Here is a 21,304-nt window from a genome sequence, read left to right as displayed (position 1 = left end):
TGGAGACGTGGACACGTGGGGCACGCGGGCAGGAAGGGGTCCTCCGCCGTGCCGCTCCTGTCGAGGTGTAGACAGTGCAGTTGTAATTGGGATGATGCAGGTCGGAGTGCTTGGCACACTGCAGTATGATAGCATTCGATACGCGGCTAAATCAGCTTCATGTTTTGGGACCCCAAAATAATGCGGTTTACTAGAACTTTGCAAACCAAAAAATAATTATTCTCTCTTATCCATGTAAGTTAAAAATAGAGGTTAAAATGTAAGAATTCGTATTAGGTCAGCTTTGGAAATGAAAGTTGATTTATTGGTGATTTTAATGATTTTGAAAACATTAATGAGGGCCAGCGGTTTCCCTTTTTCTCCCCTGCCCTTTGCATTAAGCATCACTGATACATTTGAAGCCTTCACGTTAAACCTTCTGTCGTCACTCTTGATCAGTGGACCTAACTCCCCCTTCTACAAAGCATTAATTGAATCTGGGCTTGGCACAGACTTCTCTCCTGATGTCGGGTAAGTTTCACGATCGGGTCAGTAGTCACAGTCGGGGCCAGTTTTGACATTTGACGGTGTCTGGACACGTTTTTGGTCGACACGACTAGGGAGGGGTGTCGGCACCTGGTGGGTGGGGTTAAGGATGTAGGATGCCTGACACCTCACAGTCGCGGGACGGTTCCGTTCCCGCCCCAAGCACAGAACTGTGCCTTAGATTGTGGGTCCAGTACAGATAATTCCGTCTCCTGGAGGGGACGTTTGGAAAAAGAGAAAAGAAAGATCGCTTGTTCAAGATCTCAGGATGGCATACTGCTGCCCGTTTGAAAAGCCAGGTTGTTGAATACTCTTTCAAATCTTAAAATGTTGTAAAAGCGCAGCAGTCCTGTTTTTAGATTTAATTTTGCCATAACTCTATAAAGTTCAGATTGTATTGGTTTTTAGAAATGTTAAGTGGACACGTGTGTGACAGCGAGCACGTGTGTGTGCGGACCAACTGTCTGAGAGCACCGCCGTCACTGGCTTTTTCTTGGAGGACGCGGGAGCCTCGAGCGTCCGTGGCTGTGCGGTCGAGAGCGCGTGATCTTCTAGCGAGCACACCGCGCGCGGAAGGTGTCCGCGGTCTGCCGCACGGTCTGCCTTTGTGTCGTAGGTACAACGGCTCCACGAGGGAGGCCTACTTCAGCGTGGGCCTGCAGGGGGTCGCCGAGCAGGACGTCCAGGCCGTCCGGGACATCATCGACGGGACCATCGAGGAAGTACTCCGGTGCGTGTGGCTGCCGGCCGCCGCCGGGCCGACCTTCTCCATCCCCCCCTCCCCACCCCAGCCGCATCGTCGGGCTTTTCTCCTCCTAAAACGCGTATTCGTCCACTTACGGCTGTTTAGTGCCTCATTGCAAATCGTCCTCTCCGTTCTCTGTTTTTTAGGAAAGGATTTGAAGATGATCAAATAGAGGCTCTTCTACATAAAATCGAAATACAAATGAAGCATCAGTCTGTCAGCTTTGGACTCACCCTGACGTCTGTGTGTAATTTCTCATCTGCCTCCTTCCTCTCGTGGTCTGTTTGTGGGTTTTGTTCCGCTTTAACTTTCGTGACCAATGGGTATTTGACGGCCGAGGATACAGATATTCACAGTGCCTCTCATCTGAACCTTGAAAGCTGTGCCATTTTGGATCGGATGTGTTTACTTTTAACTTACTTTTATGATATGCGGTGTCTTTTTACCAGTGTAATTGGCTTTTTGATATCTTATGTTTTAAGGCAAGATAAGTTGACACAGAATACTTACGGATAGAGGTTTATAACTGTTGATTGTTGGTAATTATGTTTCTAAAAATTATTTCAAGACCCGTTCTTTATTAAGAAAAAACGGATCTGAAATTTTCCTGACCAAAGAATGACTTAATCTTTGCGTTGGACTGTCATCTGTGGTATTTTTAGACGCAGAAACTGGTGTTTTAGCAAAATGTCCCATTTGCTGTTGACTGAGCAAGCGCAGAGCTCACGGAGTGACGCGCGCCGTGGCTTTGAAATTCTCGGTTGCAGTACATTGCTCCCTGCTGGAACCACGACGGGGACCCGGTGGAGCTCCTGAAGCTGGGAAGTCAGGTGGCTCGATTCAGGCAGTGCCTCCGGGAGAACCCAGGGTTCTTGCAAGAAAAAGCAAAACGGTATTTTAAGGTAAGAAACTTGGAGGATTTACGTGAATGGGGACAGCCTTTCTTAATTACTAATTAATGCTCATAATAACTTAAAAAACGTAGTTTTCCGGATCCTGATGCAAGTTGGCTTTTTACGTGAATACCCGAGTGTGTTTTTTACAGAGGAATACACGTGTGCGTGTGTACTAATTAACAAAACATCTGCGGGCATTTTTTTCTGTTTTGTTGAAAGAAAGATTAGACCATCCACCGCAGTTTTTTGGAAAGTTTTGATAAGAATTAGTGTTCCCTTGTCATTCAGAGTTTGGTGGAGTTCACCGCGAAGAAATACTGTACTGGGATTTTCTTCATTGGGAGTCTTTTGGTTTTTATTTTATTATTTTTCAATTTTTTTTGGTAAACGACCGACCGTGTCCTCAGTAGTTACTGATTTTCTCAGATTTTTCTGTTGCTTCACACTTCGGTCTGGGGGGGTGTGGCTTTAGGAATTCATCCATTTCTTCTAGGTTGTCCAGTTTGGCATGTGATTGTCCGGTGTTCCCTGGCATTCTTATTCCCTGATCTTTCTGATTCTGGTACTGTTGGTGCTAAGGCACCCCCTCCATCTCTGCATTTCCTTGAGCCTCCCTTTTTTCTTGTCCGTCTAAAGGTCCGTCACGTCCAGCAGTCTGTGTGAAGAAGTCTTAGCCGTGATCTAATTTTCATCGTTTCCTTTATCCTGCTAGCTTTGTTTTGGGTGGATCCCACTTTTCTGTTTCCTGAATGTGTAGTGATAGGTTACCCATTGGGCTTTGTGGCCTTTCTTTGTTTTCAGTGTACGCGTTTACTGTGTACACATCACTCTTAACGCGATTTGTGGGAGCCTGTAGTTTTCAGTATGTTCTGCCTGTAGGCTCCCCTGTCTCAGGGTATTTTTTCTTTAACTTATTGGTTGTTTAAGAATGTGTTGTGTAACTCCCTGTATTTGTTGATTTTCCAGTTTTCCTTCTATAAGCAATACCTTAGAGATGCCGTGTGTATGGTTCCAGATCATGGCCGTAAAGTGAATATTGAAATAAAGCGAGTCAGGTGAACTTCTTGGTTTCCCAGTGCATGTAACAGTTATGTTTACTCTACACTGAAGTCTATTAAGTGTGCAGAAGCATTATGTCTAAAAAAACAGCGTACATGTCTTAGTTAAAAACACTTTATTGCTAAAAAATGCCAACCACCTGAGCTTTCAGGGAGTCCTAATCTTTGCTGGTGGAGGGTCCTGTCTCCATGGTGATGGCTGCTGACGGATCAGGGTGGCGGTTGCCGAAGGGATGGCCGTGGCAATTTCTGAAATAAGATAGCTGATGAAGTTTGCCACAGCGACTGACCCTTCCTTTCACGAATGATTTCTCTGTAGCAGGTGATGCTGTTTGATAGCATATGACCCACAGTAGAACTTTCAAAATTGAAGTCAATGCTCTCAAACCTGCTGCTGCTTTACAACTGAGTTTGTGTCATATCCTGAATCCTCTGTTGTCATTTCAACAATCTTCACAGCATCTCAGCAGGAATAGATTCCATCTCAGGAACCCATGGGAAGCAACTCCTCATCCGTTCAGGTTTTATCCTGAGATTGCAGCCATTCAGTCCCATCTCAAGGCCCCACTTCTGATTCTGGTCCTCTCGCTGTTGCCACCTCATCTGCAGTGACTCCCTCCACTGAGGTCGTGAGCCCCTCACAGTCATCCACGAGGGCTGGAACCAACTTCTCCCAACTCTTGTTATCCTGTGAATGTTGATATTTTGACTTCTTCCCACAAATCATGAGTGTTCTTAATAGCATCTGGAATGGAGAATCCTTTCCAGAAGGTTTTCAATTTACTTTGCCCAGATCCATCAGAGGAATGGCAGTGATAGCCTCATGGAATGTATTTCTTAAATAATAAGACTTGACAGTTGAAATGACTCCTTGAGCCATGGGCTACAGCATGGGTGTTGTATTAACAGGCATGAGAACAATAATAATGCCGTTATCCATTTCCATCGGAGCTCTTGGGTGACCAGTGCATTGTCAATGAGCAGTCATATTTTGAGAGGAGTCGTCCTGAGCAGTGGGGCTCAGCAGTGGGCTTAAAATATTCAGGAAACTACGGGGCACCTGGGTGGCTCAGTCAGTTGAGCGACCGACTCTTGGTTTTAGCTCAGGTCATGATCTTGAAGTTGATGAGTTCGAGCCTCACGTCGGGCTCTGTGCTAACATTGCGGAGCCTGCTTGGGATTCTCTCTCTCTTTCTCTCTATGCCCCTCCTCTGCTTGTGCTCTCTCTTCATTTCTGTCTCTCTCAAAATAAATAAATAAACTTAAAAAAATGTTCAGTAAACCATGTTGTAAACAGAAGTGCTGTCATCCAGGCTCTGTCGTTTCATTTCCAGAGCACAGGCAGAACGGATTTAGCATAGTTCTGAAGGGTTCTGGGCGTTTTGGAATGGTCAGTGAGCATTGGCTTCAACCCAAAGTCACCAGCTGCATTAGCCCCTGGCAAAAGTCACCCTGTCCTTCAAAGCTTTAAAACCAGGCGTTGACTCCTGTCTAGCTATGGTAAGTCCTAGGTGGTGTCTTCTTCCCTCCATGGCCATTTCGTCTACATTGATCATCTTTCATTTAGTGTAGCCAACGTTAATAACTTCCTGGTTAATACCTAATATTTATCTGGGTAACTCGCTCCTTCCCCTTGCTCTGCCGTGTTTGGAGACGACTTTTCAAAGCTCTGCCTGCTTCAAGCTCCTGCAGCTTCCCCTCGCCTGTCAGCATTCCTAGAATTGAAGAGAGGTCGGGCCTTGCCCTGGGTGAGACTACGGCTTAAGGGAATGTTAGGACTGGTTTGATCTTCCATCCAGACCCCTCAAACTTGTCTCTGTATCAGTAGTAAGGTGATTTCATTTCTTACTTGTGTGTTCCCTGGACCAGCACTTTTCATCTCCTTCGAGAACTTGTCCTTTGCATTCACAGCGTGGCCAACCGGTGCAAGGGCTGGGCTTGGCTTCTCCCAGCTCTCAACATACCTTCCTCAGTAAGTTAATCATTTCTAGCTTTATTTTGTTTTGAGAGAGAGAGAAAAAAAAGAGAACGAACGCACAAGCAGGGGAGGGCAGAGAAGGCGAGAATCCCAAGCAGAGTCTGCACTGTCAGAGGCCGTGTAGGGCTCCATCTCGTGGACTGAAATCATGACCCGAGCAGAAATCAAGAGTCAGACGCTCAACCAACCAAGCCACCCAGGCACCCCTAATTGTTTTGAGCTTCTTTGTGAGAGATGTGTGACTTTTCACTTGAAGACTCAGAGGCCGTTGTAGGGTTAATGTTTGGCCTAATTTCAATACTGGTGTGTGTTGGGATAGAGAGGCCCGAGGAGAGGGAGAGAGACCAGGGAATGGCGGGTAGAGCAGTCAGAACACACACCTTCATCGATTAAGTTCACCGTCTTGTGTGGGTGTGTTCACGTCTCCCCAAAACGTTACAGTAGTAGCCTCAGCGATCACCGATCACAGATGAGCATAATAAATACAAGGAAACCGTCTCAAACATGGCGAGAATTACCACGATGTGGCGCAGAGACAGGAAGCGAGCAGATGCGGCTCAACGCAGCGCGGAGACCTTCAGTTTGTGCGAAAAATGCAGTATTTGCAAAGCTCGTTAAAACGGAGCACAAGAAAATACGCCTGTGTAGAATACAAAACAGTCCCCAAACTCTGTGAACATTCTGGTTATTTTTATGCAGGTTCTTTTCTTTTCCCCGTAAGTGCAGCTACCATCTGTCACCTGCAGTGCAGTCACAGTATTGACTGTTCCCCATGCTGTTCCTTCCATGCTCGTGACTTGTTCATTGCATAACCGGAAGCCTTGACCTCCCACTCGTCGTCACCCGTTTTGTTCATCCTCACCCCTCCCCCCTCACGGCAAGCATCAGTTCTCTGTATTTATGGCTGCGTTTCTGCTTTTTTTTTTTTTCTTTTTTTAATGTTTATTTACTTATTTTGAGAGAGAAAGAGTCCATGCGAGCAGTGGAGGGGCCGGGGGGTGGACGGGGAGAGAATCCCAAAGAGGCTCCGGCAGAGCCGATCCTGACACGGGGCTGGACCTCATGAACCATGAGATCATGACCTGAGCCGAAATCAAGAGTCGGGCACTCAACCACCTGAGCCGCCAAGGCACCCCTGTTTCCGCTTCTTTTGTTTTTTAGATTCCACATGTAAGTGAAAACACGTCCTTTGTCTTTCTCTGACTTGTTTGATTTAGCATAATGCCTTCTGGGTCCTTCCGCGTTCTTGCAAATGGCAAGATCTCATTCTTCATCGCTGAGTAACATCCCGTTGAATGTATAGCACATCTTCATTGTTTATCAGTGCACATTTAGGCTGCTTTCCTTTCTTGGCTGTTGTAAATGAAGTAAACACAAGGGCTCGCGGGTCTTTTCAAATGAGCGTTTTCGGTTTTTTCTCTTGTAAATCTCCAGTAGTGGAATGACTGGATCATAGGTTATTTCTATCTTTAGTCTTTTAGGGAACCTCCACACTGCCTTCCGCAGTGGCCACCCCAGTTTACGTTCCCCCCAAAAGCGCGCAAAGGCTCATTTTCCTCCACATGCTCGCCGGCACCTGTTATTTCTTTCTTTGGGGTCCGGCTACTCTGACAGGGGTGAGGTGGTACCTCGTTATGGTCCCTGGTGGTGAGTGATGATGTTGAGCATTCGTTGTGTCTTTGGAGAAGTGTCTCCCACTTATTTTTATGCCAGTACCGTAATGTTGCAATTGCGCCTGCTTTTGCAATATGACTTGAAGTCTGCGATGGCGATGCCTCCACTTTCCTTTTTCAAGGTTCCTTTGACTAGTCAAGGTCTTTTGTGGTTCTATATACGGTTTAGTATTGTTTGTTCCAGTTCTCTGAAAAATGCTGTCGGCATTTGAACAGGGGTTGTATTCAATCTGGAGATAGTTTGGGGCGGTATAGACATTGTAACACTATTTCTTTTTCCAACCCATGAGCATGGAATGTCTTTCTGTTTCTTTGCATCGCCTTGAATTTTTTTTATCCGTATTTATAGTTTTCCAAGTGTGGGTTTTTCAACTCTTCAGGTAAGTTTTGTCTTGGATATTTTACTGTTTTTTGTGCAGTTGTAAATGGAATAGTTTTCTTAATTTCAGTTCCTGTTGCTTTATTATTAGTATATAGGAATGCAGTAGATTTCTGTGTGCTGATTTTGTATCCTGTGGCTTTGCTGAATTCATGTATCAGTTCTGGTTTTTTGGTGGAGTCTTTAGGGTTTGCTGTATGGTCACATGTCCTCCATAAATAGTGAGTTTACTTCTCCCTTACCAATTTGGATGTCTTTTATTTCTTTTTGTCGTCTGATTGCTGTTAAGGCCAGGCCTTACAGTACTGTGTTGAATAAAGTGGTGAGAGTGTACATCTCTGTCTTCCTTCTGACCTTAAGGGAAAAGCGCTGAATTTTTCACCATTGACTATGATACTAGCTGTGGGTTTCTCATATAAGGCCTTTATTATGTTAGGTATGTTCCCTCTCAACCTGCTTTGCCGAGGGTTTTATCATGAATGTGTGTTGTGCTTTGTCGAATGCTTTTTCTGCATCTGTTGAAATGGCCACATGTTTTATCCTTTCTCTTGCTGATGTGATGCATCACACTGATTACTTGCAAATATTGAGCCACCCTTGCTTCCCGGAATGTATCCCACTTGATTGTGGTGCATGATTTTTTGTTGTTAACTTGCTGAGACTTGTTTTGTGACCTAATATGTGATTCTGGAGAATGCTCAATGTGCACTTGGAAATAATGTGTATTCTGCTGTTTTAGGATGGAATGTTCTGGGTAATATCTGTTAAATCCTTCTGGCCCAGTGTGTCATTTCAAAGCCACTTTTGCTTGTTGATTTTCTCTTTTGATGATCTGTTCATCCATTGTTATTGTATGATTGTCGAGTAGGTCCTTTATATTTGCTATTAACTATTTTATGTATTTGGGTGCTACCATGTCGGGTGCATAAATATTGACAATTTTGACATCTTCTTGTTAGATTGTCCCCTTTAATATCATATGGTGCCCTTCTTTCTCTCTTGTTAGAGTCCACTCTAAAATCTGTTTTATCCGATGTAAGGATTGCTGCCCCAGCTTCCTTTCACCATCTGTTTGCACGACAGGTGTTTCTCCATTCCTCTTGCTTTCAGTCTGCAGGTGTCTTTCTGTCTGAAATGAGTCTCTTGCAGGCAGCATGTCGATGGGTCTTATTTTTTTTTTTTTTACTCATTCTGTCACCCTGTTTCTTTTGATCGGAGTGTTTAGTCCGTTCACATTCAGAGTAATTATGGGGACACCTGGGTGGTTCAGTCCGTTAAGTGTCCAATTCTTGAGTTCAGCTCATGTCCATGATCTCGTAGTCGTGAGATCGAGCTCTGCATCGGGCAAGCCTGTTTGAGATCTTTCTCTCTTTCTCTCTGCTCGTTCTATACGTGCGCACACATACACACATTCTCAAAAAAAAAAGAAAATCAAAGTAATTATTGATAGGTGATGTGGGAAACAGAGGCAAATGAAAAATGAAATGTCCTTACTGCCTACAGTCCATTGACCATCTTCGACACAGGCAGAGTGACCTCCCTCTGCTGCCTCGACAGTGACACTTTGCTAAAGGGCAAAAGGCAATCTGAGCTTAACATTATCCTGACCTCCAGGATCCTGTAAGTCTACTTTAACATATAAAAATTATTTTGAAAACTTCCTTTATCTCTGCCAAATATATGTTAGCAATCATTCCCCAAGCACATGGCTCACTGATGTACATCTCTAGGGTCTCATGACCAAGGTTTACTAAACAGTAATAAATGATCTTTTCCTAACAGTAGCTAGTCCCCTCAGGGTCCTGGAAACCTTGTTTCCAAAATACCTTGGAGGTTTGTGCTGTCCCTGATCCCCTCCCAACCTGAAGGTAGTCAGTCACCCGTCACAACCCCGGTGGAGCTTTCTGCCCGTGGGTCCCACCCCTGGGCTTTAATAAACCAACTTTTTGCACCAAACACACCTCATGAATTCTTTCTTGGCCATCAGCTTCAAACCCCAACATTGTCTACATCGATAGGTGTGTACTTCTATTTTGTTACTTGTTTTGTGGTCGTTTCCATAGATTTTCTCTGATCCTTTCTTCTCGTGCTTTCATGGTGTGTTGACTTCCTTTAGTGACATACTTGGATTCCTTTTTCTTTGTGTTTGCGTATCTATTACTGGTTTTTGATTTGTGCTTACCATTCAGCTTGTGTATAACATTTTCTGCATTCAGCAGTCTATATTAAGTTTACTTGTCACTTAAATATGAACCCATTCTTTAACATCTCTTTCCCTCACATTTTAAGTATGTGGTGTTGCACCTCTTCTTATTTTATGAATCCCTTGACTGATTTTTGCACAAACACTTGTTTTTACTGCATTTGTGTTTTTTACTTTTCATAATTGCACTTGAGTCCCCTTTAATATTTAATATTTAATATCTCTTTGCAGGGTTGGCTTAGTGGTCATGAACTTTTTTAGTTTTCATTTTCTGAGAAACTCTTGATCTCTCCTTCTGTTCTGAATGATAGCCTTGCTGGATAGAGCATTCTTGGCTGCAGAGTTTTCTTCTTTCAACTGTGAATATATCATTCCACTCCCTTCGGGCCTGTAAACTTTCTGCTGAAAAATCCATTGATAGCCTTGTGGGGATTTCCCTTGTGTGTAATGTCTTTTCTCTTGCTGCTTTTGAGATTTTTTTCTTTATCACTACTTTCTGTCATTTTAATTACTGTGTATCTTGGTGTGGACCTCCTTGGGTTGATTTTGGGTCAGAGGGGCATCTTTGTGCCTCCTGGATCTGTCATCTGTTAACGTCCCCAGATTAGGGAAGTTTTCAGCTACTATTTCTTCAAATAAATGTTCTGCCCCTTTTCTGTCTCTTCTTTTGGGATCCCTATACTCTGTTGGATGGGAGTCACTGAGTTCCCTAAGATTATTCTCAATTTGCATAATTTTTTCCCCTCTCCTGTTTATCTTGGTTACTTTCCGTTACTCTGTCTTCCAGGTCACTAATTCAGTCCTATGCTTCATCTAGTCTGCTGTTTATTCCATCAGTTGTATTTTTCATTTTATCTGTTTCACTTTTGTCTCTTGCTGTGGTTTGGTCCTTTCTTTTCATTTGGGACATATTCCTCTGTCTCCTCATTTCGTCCAACTCTCTGTATCTGTTTCCGTGTGTTTAGAAAGTGAGCTACTTGTCTTGCTCTTAACAGTATTGGCCTTATGAAGATGCCCTGTTGTGCCCGGCAGTGCAGTGTCCCCTGCTCTGCAGGGCCTGGCACTTCAGGGGGTGTCTCCTAGGTGTGTTGTGTGCCCTGCTGTTGGGCCCTGGCCTCTTCTTCCTTCAGTCTGCTTGTCTGCAGAGGCTCTCTCTGCCTTGTGGGCAGTGTTTGTTCTCCAGCAGGTGTGGGGCACGATTTAACAAGATACGCAGTGGTTTGCTTGAAGAATGAGTCCTTCCCCTGCTGCCACTGGAACTGAGGTCCTTCAAAACACGTGGGTCGGAGATGTGGTGTTGGCAGGGTTTGTGCCAGTCCTCTGGGGGAGGAACCCACAGTGCCAGGACTGAGGCGAGTGTGACTAGGAAGAAGAGATCCCTGGAAGCATGGGGGAGGCGTGGCTTGGTGCAAGCCAGTTTCATAAAGAGTGTCAGTGTGCTGCTGATTCCCATAGGTGGCCATTGTTTGTGCTGGGGATGGGAGAGGAAAATGGTACCGGTCACCTCCCTTGTTCCTGGAGAGGTCTCCCTTGATCCCTGTCTCTGGGCCTCGCTGTGAGTCGATCACTCTCCTTCCTGTCTGCCCCTGACATTTCTCAAAGTGCTGTATTTGCAAAGACTTTTTGGTGTGTTGTCTCTTTAAAGGTGGGAACTCCACTTACTAACATCTTCTCATGCTGCTTTTTAGAATTACAGGCTTCGGGCGGTGCCTGGGTGGCTCAGTTGGTTGAGTGTCCCAACTCTTGATTTCAGCTCAGGTCACGATCTCACGGTTCGTGAGATTGAGCTCTGCATCAGGCTCTGTGCTGACAGTATGGAGCCTGCTTGGGATTCTTTCTCTCTCTCCCTGTCTCTCTTCCCCTCCCCTGCTCATGCACTCTCTCTCTCTCTCTCAAAATAAACAAACAAAAAAAAAGAATTACAGGCTTCAGATGCCTGGGTGGCTCAGTCAGTTGAGTGTCCCAACTCTTGAATTTGGCTCAGGTCATGATCCCAGGCTCATGGGATCAAGCCCCATGTTGGGCTCCATGCTGAGCATGGGCCCTGCTTAAGATTCTCTCTCTCCCACTCTCTGCCCCTCCCCTGCTTGCACACACTCTTGCTCTGTCTCTCAAATAAAAAATGTTTAAAAAAAATAAATAAAATTCCAGGCTTTATGCCCCACTAGGTGTAAGAACTGACAATTCTGCCAGAGTCCAGGTCGTTCTCTGGGTTATGTGCACTGATGTGGGTGTTTTTTCCTTGTGTCCCTGGGACCGAGTGACCTTACAGTCCTCCTCCTCCGCCATCTTCCCAGCCGACCTCATGCTGTTTTGATGACTACAGTTTTGGAGTAAATCTTGAGATCTAGGATTCTATGTCCAGCTTTGTTCTTTCTCAAAATTGCTTTGGCTGTTTGGGGTCTTTTGGGTTCCACAAACATTACAGGATTATTCTAGTTCTGTGGAAAATGCTGTCGGTGGTTTGATAGGGATTACACTGAATCTGTAGAGTGCTTTGTAGTGTAGTCACTTAACAGTGTGATTTCTTCCAGTCCGTGAGCATGGTGTGTCTTTTCTGTGTGTGTCGTCTGCAGTTTCCTTCATCAGTGTTTCCAGAGTGTTTCCATCAGTTTGCAGAGCACAGGTCTTTTGACTTTTTGGTTAGGTTTATTTCTGGGTATTATTCTTTTTGGTGCACTTATAAATGGAACTGTTTTCTTAATTTCTCTTTGTACTACCTTTGTATTGGTGTATAAAAACACCCAATATCTATGTATTAACTTTCTGAATTCGTTTATTCTCATAGTGTTTTTGGTGGACTCTTTAGGGTTTTCTTTGTATAGTATCATGTCGTCTACAAACAGTGACAGTTTTACTTCGTCCTGCCTGATTTAGATGCCTTTATATTTCTTGTCTGATGGCTACAGCCAGGACTTCAGGACTATGTTGAATGAAAGTGGTGACAGTGGACATCCTTGTCTTGTTCTTGATCTGAGAGCAGAAGCTCTCGGTTTTTCCCCTTTGAGTGTGATGTTAGCCCTTGGTTTGCCGTACGTGGCCTTCGTCATGCTCAGCTGTGTTCCCTCTAACTCCACTTTGTTGATAGTTTTTATCATGAACATCTGTTGAATTTTGTCAAATGCTTTTTCTGCCTCTATCAGCGAGTCATCATTTTAATGTTAGTGTTGAATGTGGTTTGCTGATAATTTATTGATGATTTTGCATCTGTGTCTATCAGGGATACTGGCCTCCTGTTTTCTTTTATGTAGTGCCTTCTGGAGTAGTTTGAGGAACATGGATGTTAACTCTTTAAACGTTTGGTAGAATTCACCTGGGTGAAGCCTTGACTTGTGTCGAGAATACAACAGTCCCCTAAACGTGTGGGTGTTTTGGTCTTTATGATGGATTCTTTTGATGCTTGCTCATTTGTTTGCATTGCTTCGGGGCATTGTACTTGGTGTGTGTTCCCTGGAAGATGAGCATGAATGTGGTGGGACTTAGAAGGCTCACCATGGGGCTTGGAGTGTTGTGTAGTGAAGGGTCGCTCGCTTGTGCACATATTTTGGGCACATATTTTGGACGTAGGGCATAGGTCGGCCACTCGACCTGCCATCTGTTACTACAGGTTACTTTGTGTAAAGTTTGTATTGTAGCGCGGTTCTCTCTCCTCTCTGTAGTGTTACAGACAGGTGTGCCGTGTGCGTGTGTGTGTGTGTGTGTGTGTGTGTGTGTGTGTGTGTGTGTGTGTTTAGTTGTTGAGTGAGAGACGCACATTAAATAATCTAACATTTTTACATGAGGTGGATATTTATTTTGTCCTCATAATTGACAAAATCCTGAAGAATTTAGTTCTAACCTTTGAGAAGTCTAGATAAACATTACATTAGTTTCTTCAGTTCTTTTTGATTTAGGCTAAAGTCAAAGATTTATAATGTCAAAATGTGCAAGTAAGGTATAAAGAGAATGTTCAACATTGATAGGTTCCTGGTTTAGACATAGTAACCGTAACAGTAAGCACCCAGTAGTGAGAAGAACGGCGTGTGTGAGGGTGACGGCTAGGGTCTCACGCGGCTCGTGCACTTTCCGTAGGACCACCTTTGAGGTGTGTTCTGTCATCATGGCTATTCAAAACGGGTGGTGCGCCTGCCGGCCCATGGAATGGCGCTAGCGGCTCGTCAGCAGGTTGGCCTCCAGTGAAACTTGTTTCAGCTTCTCTTTTTGTTGCTGTGCCTTTTGCAGAAGAATCCGCATAAGCTGACTTTGTCGATGAAACCCGATGACAAGTATTTTGAGAAACAAACACAGAAGGAGACAGAAAAACTGAAGCAAAAGATCGACTCTCTTTCCCTGAAAGACAAGAAGCAGATCTATGAAAAAGGTCAGATGTTGAATTTCGTCCTAATTCTCTAGCCTTCCCCCAACCCCAGTGAACTTTGTAAAACGAGCGGATAGTTGGAGGCAAGTATCATTTGAACTAACACGTATCTATTGGGCACCGACAAAGGTCACAGTTGGAAGCGATGGCTTCAACCCCAGTAGGATCGCCCTGTTCTCAGAAGCTTCATCCTGTGGGTGAGGAAAGGAGGGGTGCTAGAGAAGAAAGGCACTGTGGTCCCCGCCCCCCCCACACACACCCTGTGACCCACGGTCACCCGAGGGCTGGAAGCGATTCTGCTTGTGCGTTGTCAGAGCTGTGTCACGGTGCCTGCATCTGTCATGTCTTTCACCCACAGCACAAGGACGCATTTGGAGAGAGCCAGACGCCGCGTTCACGTAACCTTTCTTTCAGTTTATCGTTGTCACTGCTCTGTGTCGCCATCAGTTGTTGCCACTCTTGCTGTGCCGAGTTTGTGAGTCGAACTTGATCGTGCGTACGTATATACAGGGTTTGGCTCTGCCGATGGTTTCAGGCATCCACTGGGGAGTTCAGAACATACTCCCCCGGGTCGTGACACACGGCGGGGGGCCGGGTGGCGCAGGCCTGGGTGCAGACAGAGACGGGTACCCAATCCCTTCCTGGGCTAAACACACCCTAAGGCCCAGTGGTCTCCTCCACATGATGTGCCCAAAACAAACGACAGCACGTGTCCACACAGACTGGAAACCGCTCACATTTCCATCAGCCCGGTATATCCGTGCAGTGACAATAGTGTTCAGCCACAAAGAGGAGCAAAGTACGACGCACTTCGCAGTGACGAGAGCCTCAAAAGCATTGTGCTAAGTGAAGTTAGCCAGGCCCAAACAGTGCCTGCTGCCCAGTGAGTCATTTACATGAAACTGGAGAAGCGGTGAAACTATACTGACAGAAGGCGAGTGAGCCCGGGGGGTGCCTGCAGGGAGCCAGGAGGGAACTTTTGGGGGGCGGAAGTGATACCGCAGTGTGGTGATTATACAACTTCACGCGTTTGTAGAATTTATTGAATTGTATCTTTAAAACTGTGGGTTTTATCGTAGGTAAATTACACGAATACATAAAGTCTGTCAGAATAGCTCTGCAGTACACAGGGACACGGCCACCCCGCCAGAATAGCAGTTGGCTGGGATCACGTGAGGGATTATCAGGTTTGTCGGGCAGCGGAGTTGGCTTCAGGTAGGAAGTCAGTAATGCTAAGGTTCAGATGATTTAGTCTAGTAAAGGTAATTTGAGCATGTAACTTGTTACTCTTTACCTTGGAGTTCTGGTTTTTGCATACAGCTCTTTTAAGCTCTTCAGGAATGTAGCCAGCTAATTGTGAGTAATATAATAATAATTCCTTCTGTTTTATGAGTGCTGGTCGTCAAGTTCCGTCTTCCTTTTTTAAACTGAGGTATAATTAATTGATTGCTTCTTGGCCTTTTGGCTGAGGTCAGCTGTACTGTCTGTTCTGATACGTTTAATATCTGATATGTTCTCTGTCCGAGGACAGTCTTGTAAATGGATGTATTAAGTTCATAAGGAAGAGATACAGTTGGTGTAGCATTATTTTAGCTTCAGGATATAGCAGTGAGTTGACATTTGTACATCTTGCAAAATGATCACAGGGCAGCTAGTCAGCACCTGTCCCCACACGGTTGCAATTTGTCTTTCGTGGGATGGGAACTCGTGACATCTGTTGTCTTAGCCACTTTCACACATGCAGCACAGCGTTCCCACCTACAGTCCCCGTGCTGTGCGGTCCGTGCCGGGACTTTAGACTGTAAGTTTGTACCTTTTGACCCTTCCACCCATCCCTCACACGCCTCCCACCAACCTCTGGCATCCACCAGTCTGTCGTCACTGCGAGCTTGGCGTTTGCTTTTTCAGATGCCACGTGTGTGTGAGATCGAAAGGTGTTTGTCTTTCTCTGCCTCATTTCACTTAGCATGATGCCCCCTGTATTGTCATAAATGGCAAGATTTCATTCTCTGTTTACAACTGAATATAATCCATTGTACGTATAACCACATCTTCCCCCACCGATGGATACCCAGGTGGTTCCCTTATCTTGGCTGTCGTGGACAACACTAACGGACGTGGGGGTACGGACAACTTTCAAGTCAGAGTTTGTTTTCCTTAGTTAAATGCCAAGGGCAGAATTGCTCGATCCTGTGATGGAATGGGACCTCCGTCTGTTTTCCACGGCGGCTGCCCCGCGCTCCGTCCGCCAGCGGTGCCCGAGGCTCCCCGTTGTCCACACCCTCACCAGCCCGCACTCCTGGTCTTCCTGATTCTGGCCACTCTGACAGGTCGTGGTGGTTTTGATTTGCATTTCCCTGGTGGTTGTGATGTTGAGCATCTTCTGATTTTGGCCTGTCGGCCTTCTGGATGACTCCTCTGGGGAAACGTCTGTTCAAATCCCCTGCCCACTTTTAATCAGGTTATTCAGGCTTTTTTGCGGTTGAATTGTAGAAGTTCTTACATATTTGGCTATTAACCCCTTATCAGATGTAATTTGCAAATATTTTCTCCCATTCCGTACTGCTTTTCATTTTGTTGATAGTTTGCTGTGAAGAAGCCTTTAGTTTGCTGCAGCCCCACCCATTTTCCATTTTTGATTAAAGCCCTTTGTGGCCCAGAGCGTAATTGTAGGCCTAAGCAACAGGACCTGGTACATTCCTTGAGTTGCCAGACTCTTGGCCTGGCCGCAGAGATGTGCTCGGTTCTAAGAAAACCCATGTGCTCTGGTCCACACTCGCGTGTGAGCGGATGGAGGCCCACATTACGGAAACGTGTTTTTCGCTTGCGGATCACTGCGCAGTTCCGTTAAGTGTGACACGGTGCTGGGGCACGTGAGGGGTCTTTCCGGCCAGTACGTCCCGGGTGTGGACTGCGGCTCGAGCGGTCTGTGCGTCCGAGGTTACTCTGTAGAGGAGCGCGGTGGGAGCGGTGGGGCGGGAGACTGACTTGGAACGGTCTTCCAGTTTGGGGTGTCTGCGTCACCGGTCACGTGCCTTGGCCCCGCCGTTGGGAGCCGGGAGCCTGTCGCCTGGCAGAGGACGGGCTGCCGGAGAGTTCTGTGCTGACCCCGGGCACTCTGGGAGAGCAGGTGCTGAGGTGAGGGTGCCGCCCAGGACCAGGGGGCCCTAGACCTGGACGGGGCGGGCTCCTGAGCTCCCGCCTGCAGACCCAGGTGACGTGGAGGGGCAGGGTGGGGGAGTCAGCCCACAGCTGGTGGGGGCCTGGCAGTCTGCGGGAAGCCGCCAAGAGCCCACTCCTTGGCGTCTCCCGGAGCGAGGGCTGTGGGCCAGCCGCGGCAACGGTGCTGTGCCGGGGATGGGCCCCCACGGGACAGTCTGGCAGTCTGCCGTCAGGTGTCGGGACCTCGGAGGTAGATGCGGAGGCCAGGTCCACTCAGCTCCTCGGACGCGTGAGAAATGAAGCTGTTTGTTTGACGGAACTGGAGACCTCGCAGTGTTTTTCCCTCGTGCACCGTTGCAGACTCTGCGCCGAGCCCCTGGGGTTCCTGCCCTGACGGGCTGCGAGGTTCTGTGACTCCGGAAGGAGGGGCCTCTCCCCTGTTTCGGGAGCTGTGAGAGGTCAGGCTGAGAAAATGTCTGCTGGAGCATTTGCAGAACGTGCGAAACCCGTGGTTGCACACGCACCGTGCTGAGGCCGGCACGGCTGGAAGGGGACAAAGCAAGTGCGAAAGTTACGAAATTCCGGTCCAGCAAGGAGTGGGTTGAAAGTCTGAAAGCAGCGGGCGGAGCATTCAGGCTCTAGTACAGTCTGGTGGGGTGGAGAGGAGCCTGAGCAAGCCCGGCCCGCAGCACAGCTCTCCGTTCACGTCGTGGGCAGGAGGGCACTTAGGAAAGCTCGGCCTCCCGGGCGGGCTGTTGTGCCGAGTTGGGTTTGTTCGGCAACGGCAGAGCTGGCAAGCCGCGGTGCCCCGGGTGGCTGCCGTCCGCGTGGGCCGGCCCGAGCGCAGGCGAGCGGGTCGTCAGACCTCCCAGCTCCTGCCCTGATTGCTCGTCACTCTGCGTGGTTTTAGGTCTGGAATTACAGACTCAGCAGAGCAAAGCTCAGGACACGTCTTGCCTGCCAGCGCTCAAGGTGTCGGACATCGAGCCCACCATCCCGCTCACGCACCTGGAGGTGGCCCTGGCAGGTCAGCGGGAGGCTCGGTCTTGTTTCTGTGTCCACGCCGGCACCCTCGTGCCCAGCCAGCCCCGTCCGGGGTAGGTGGCAGGCCGCGTGGGGAGCCGGAGCGCGTGGCCGTGCTGGGAGTGGGGCTGTGGGGGGGCGGCGATGCCCCCTGCCGGCTCCTTCCCGTCTCGCCCACTTTGCCGCTCATGGGCAAATGGGGGCACCTGCCCGAAGAGCCCACACGTGGGCTGTGTCACTCGGGTCATGGGATCACCTTGATCTTGAGAAGCACCCTCGCTTCCTCTTTGTCTTAACGCGGCTCCTTGTGTTTACCACCACCAGGTAGTGTGTGTGCACATAAGTGGACGAGGCCTCTGGGAAGCAGGGTTAAGGTCCCCCATGTCTTCACCGCGGGACGGGGGGCACATGGGATGGGCAAGGGAGCGGGGTCGGGTGTTGCCAGCCCCCCCAAGACCGCGCAGATGGCCGCACGCAGCGGGGGGGGGGGGGGGGGGCGGTGGGCAGGGCAGCCGCAGGGCCCGAGGAACGCCCCTTCTGTCCGGGCCTGGCCGGGGGCGTGGGTGTCCTCGGTGGGGAGCATTTGAGGAGGGCATACCGAAGAGTGAGGAGGTGACTGAGAAGTGGGCTGCTTGTGCCCCCGCAGCCGGCGAGACCCCCGTGCAGTACTGCGCCCAGCCCACCAACGGCGTGGTGTACTTCAGAGCCTTTTGCAGCCTGCACACCCTTCCCGAGGACCTCCGGCCCTACGTGCCCCTCTTCTGCAGTGTCCTCACCAAGTAAGGGCCTGGGGTGGGTCTCTGCACCGACGCGCAGCTGCTGTGCCTCGGTGCGTCAGAGATCAGCTTTTAGCGAGTCGTTTTAGTTTGGAAAACCCCTAGTGCTTTTGCGAAAACAACGGTGTCCTGATCAGAAAACATCCGCACGTCGGCCACGTAGGCGTGGGGTGACCCGGAGAGGCCGTGTGGCCTCCACTGAGCTGTGTGACGCCATGACCCCTGGTAGAGCGGGCGTCCGGGTGGATTTGAGATCACGGCAGGCTGCACCTGGCCCCACGGCCCGCTCCTCTTCTGGGTCTCCGTGGCTGGCCGTGGCGGGGCCACAGCTCCGTGTCCGTGTGCCGGGACACCAGGGGGACGGAACCCTGTAGCAAGTAGGCTGGTGCCCCCGTCACACACGTAGGCTTCACGTCAGAGGACACAGGTCCCGTGCACCCTAGCGGAGGTCATGGGAAGACACCTCTGACCTTCGCTGCGTTCTTGCCCTCGCTTGAACACAGCCCCCCCACTTGTCCTTCACGGCACAGCCGTTTCTGGGGGGCCTCACGGGTGTCACCGTGGCCTCTGTCCTCTCTTACCTTGGGAGCTAGAGTTAGGCTGTTTCTTCCAAAAGCATCACCCGTGCCGAGAGGACTTCTTTTCTTAAAAGCTCACAGAGGCCGGTTCTCCAGATCTCCTTTCTGAGACCGAACACTTGAGCAGATGAAATCTGGGCCAGAACGTTTTAGAAGCAGAGAGAACAGGAAGCATTAAGAACGCGGGGAAGCTCGGCCTCGCAAAGCAGGGCTTAGGGTTCCGTGCTTAGCGCCAGGCAGTGGCCGCCTGTGGGCTGGGCGGGCGGGATGCCGCTGACTGGAGTCCCCGCACACGTCGTGTCCGCCTGGAACGGGGCGCGAGTGGTGGGCAGGTGTGGTTAGGGGTGTGGACGCGGGTCGCTAGAGGCTGTGGCCACGGTCGTGCCAGGGGCTCACGGCGGAGGGTGGCACGGCCCAGACCACACTGGTGGTGGGGGAACCCTTCTTTGCTCTGACAGGCTGGGCTGCGGCCTTCTGGACTACAGACAGCAGGCTCAGCAGATCGAGCTGAAAACGGGGGGCATGGCCGCGTCGCCCCACGTGATCCCTGATGGCACGCACCTGGACGTGTACGAGCAGGTAGCGGTTCCCTCTGTGTCACTGGGTGCTCCACGGCGTTGCTCCAGCATGTTCTTTGTCCCTGAAATTAAGTCATCATTTCTTCCTTTTTGCATGGTTTAGGGTGTGCTGTTTTCATCCTTCTGCCTTGATAGAAACCTGCCGGACATGATGCATCTGTGGAGTGAGATATTCCACAGGTAACTACCTGTAAAGACCTTCCTCCTGAGGCTTGATCAGAGGGCTGAGTCTCCAGTGTTGTGAAAGTAGGAGTTTTTACTCATTTGTCGTCTGTGGTTTCTGCCTGCCTCTTAGTCGTCATTCCTGTGGACGTGTAAAATTTCCGACGGTGTTCGCATCGTCTGGAAACCAACATTTAATGAACTTTCCAGATCCCGAAAGGGGTGTGGCCGGGTCTCCAGGAACTGAATACGTTTTTATTTTCCCCGAAGCCCATGCTTTGAAGAAGAAGAATATTTCCGAGTGTTGGTTACGATGTGTGCTCAAGAGCTGTCCAACGGAGTGCCTGACTCGGGGCATCTGTACGCGATGGTCCGAGCCGGCAGGACCCTGACGCCGGCGGGGGACCTGCAGGAGACCTTCAGCGGGATGGACCAGGTGACTCACCGGCCAGGGCCTCCAGCGCTGGCGCCAGACTGTTGTGTCCCAGGAGAGCTAAGTCCAGCCGATCGCATTTTACGGGGAAAAATTCCTGTAATTCACCTTCTTCCCCCCACCCACCACCCCCAAGCCTGGCCGGCGAGTCCCACACACGGCACGGCCAGATTCTCGAGTCGGGGTTTGGCTTCCGGACGGGCAGGGGTGCCTGGGGGCCCTCGTGCAGGTGTGGCTTTCTCTGGCTCAGGTGAAGCTGATGAAGAGGATGGTGGGCATGAGCGACGTCAGGCAGGTCCTGAGGAAGCTGCCTCGCATCACGAAGCACGTGCTGAACCGTGACAACATGAGGTGGGGCTCCCGCCGGCTTCTTGGCAGCCCTCCTCCCGCTCTCCCCGTTCCCCAAAGTGCGACCGTCAGACGTGTCTCCCTCGAGGCGGCAGCACAAACCTGCCTTCCGCTCGGCCGTCGCGTTCTTAGCCCTCACGCCCTCTGATAACCAAGAACGCGTTCTTCACGGGAGAAACGTACTTGAGAATAGTAACAGCTGTGGAGGGTGGGGAGGAAGCAAGCTAATTTAACCCTGCAACTGCAAAGTAGAGTTCTTGCACACGTTTAGTTACAGTGGTTCCAGAAGTAAAACCGCAGATGCTCCATAAGCAAGCAGTCGGTGAGCCCGAGGGAAGGTCCGCTCGCTCGAGACCAGAGTAAACACGCAGCGTCTCTCGTGAGAACAGGTGCCTGACGGGATGAGTGAAGCCGTGGCACCGGTGACTGT

At 49.0% G+C, this 21,304-nt stretch overlaps 1 protein-coding gene and 1 pseudogene across 5 annotated transcripts in view; both read left to right on the top strand.

The window, feature by feature from the left end:
- Positions 1 to 21,304, top strand: part of PITRM1 (pitrilysin metallopeptidase 1) — a 43,416-nt gene that overhangs the window by 16,743 nt on the left and 5,369 nt on the right. For all 5 annotated transcript variants that reach the window (XM_042990932.1, XM_042990936.1, XM_042990933.1 and 2 more), the window contains 11 exons: positions 382 to 510; positions 1,142 to 1,255; positions 1,417 to 1,513; positions 2,038 to 2,172; positions 13,679 to 13,817; positions 17,887 to 18,003; positions 18,646 to 18,778; positions 19,812 to 19,932; positions 20,035 to 20,111; positions 20,364 to 20,529; positions 20,777 to 20,877. In XM_042990932.1, the coding sequence (XP_042846866.1) occupies positions 382 to 510; positions 1,142 to 1,255; positions 1,417 to 1,513; positions 2,038 to 2,172; positions 13,679 to 13,817; positions 17,887 to 18,003; positions 18,646 to 18,778; positions 19,812 to 19,932; positions 20,035 to 20,111; positions 20,364 to 20,529; positions 20,777 to 20,877 (1,329 nt within the window). The remainder of the gene's footprint in view (positions 1 to 381; positions 511 to 1,141; positions 1,256 to 1,416; positions 1,514 to 2,037; positions 2,173 to 13,678; positions 13,818 to 17,886; positions 18,004 to 18,645; positions 18,779 to 19,811; positions 19,933 to 20,034; positions 20,112 to 20,363; positions 20,530 to 20,776; positions 20,878 to 21,304) is intronic.
- On the top strand, positions 15,260 to 15,372 carry LOC122240714 (annotated as a pseudogene).

This window comes from Panthera tigris, chromosome B4 (genome assembly GCF_018350195.1).
Source record: "Panthera tigris isolate Pti1 chromosome B4, P.tigris_Pti1_mat1.1, whole genome shotgun sequence".
Lineage (NCBI taxonomy): Eukaryota > Metazoa > Chordata > Mammalia > Carnivora > Felidae > Panthera > Panthera tigris.
This window is presented reverse-complemented; position numbering and strand designations above follow the sequence as displayed.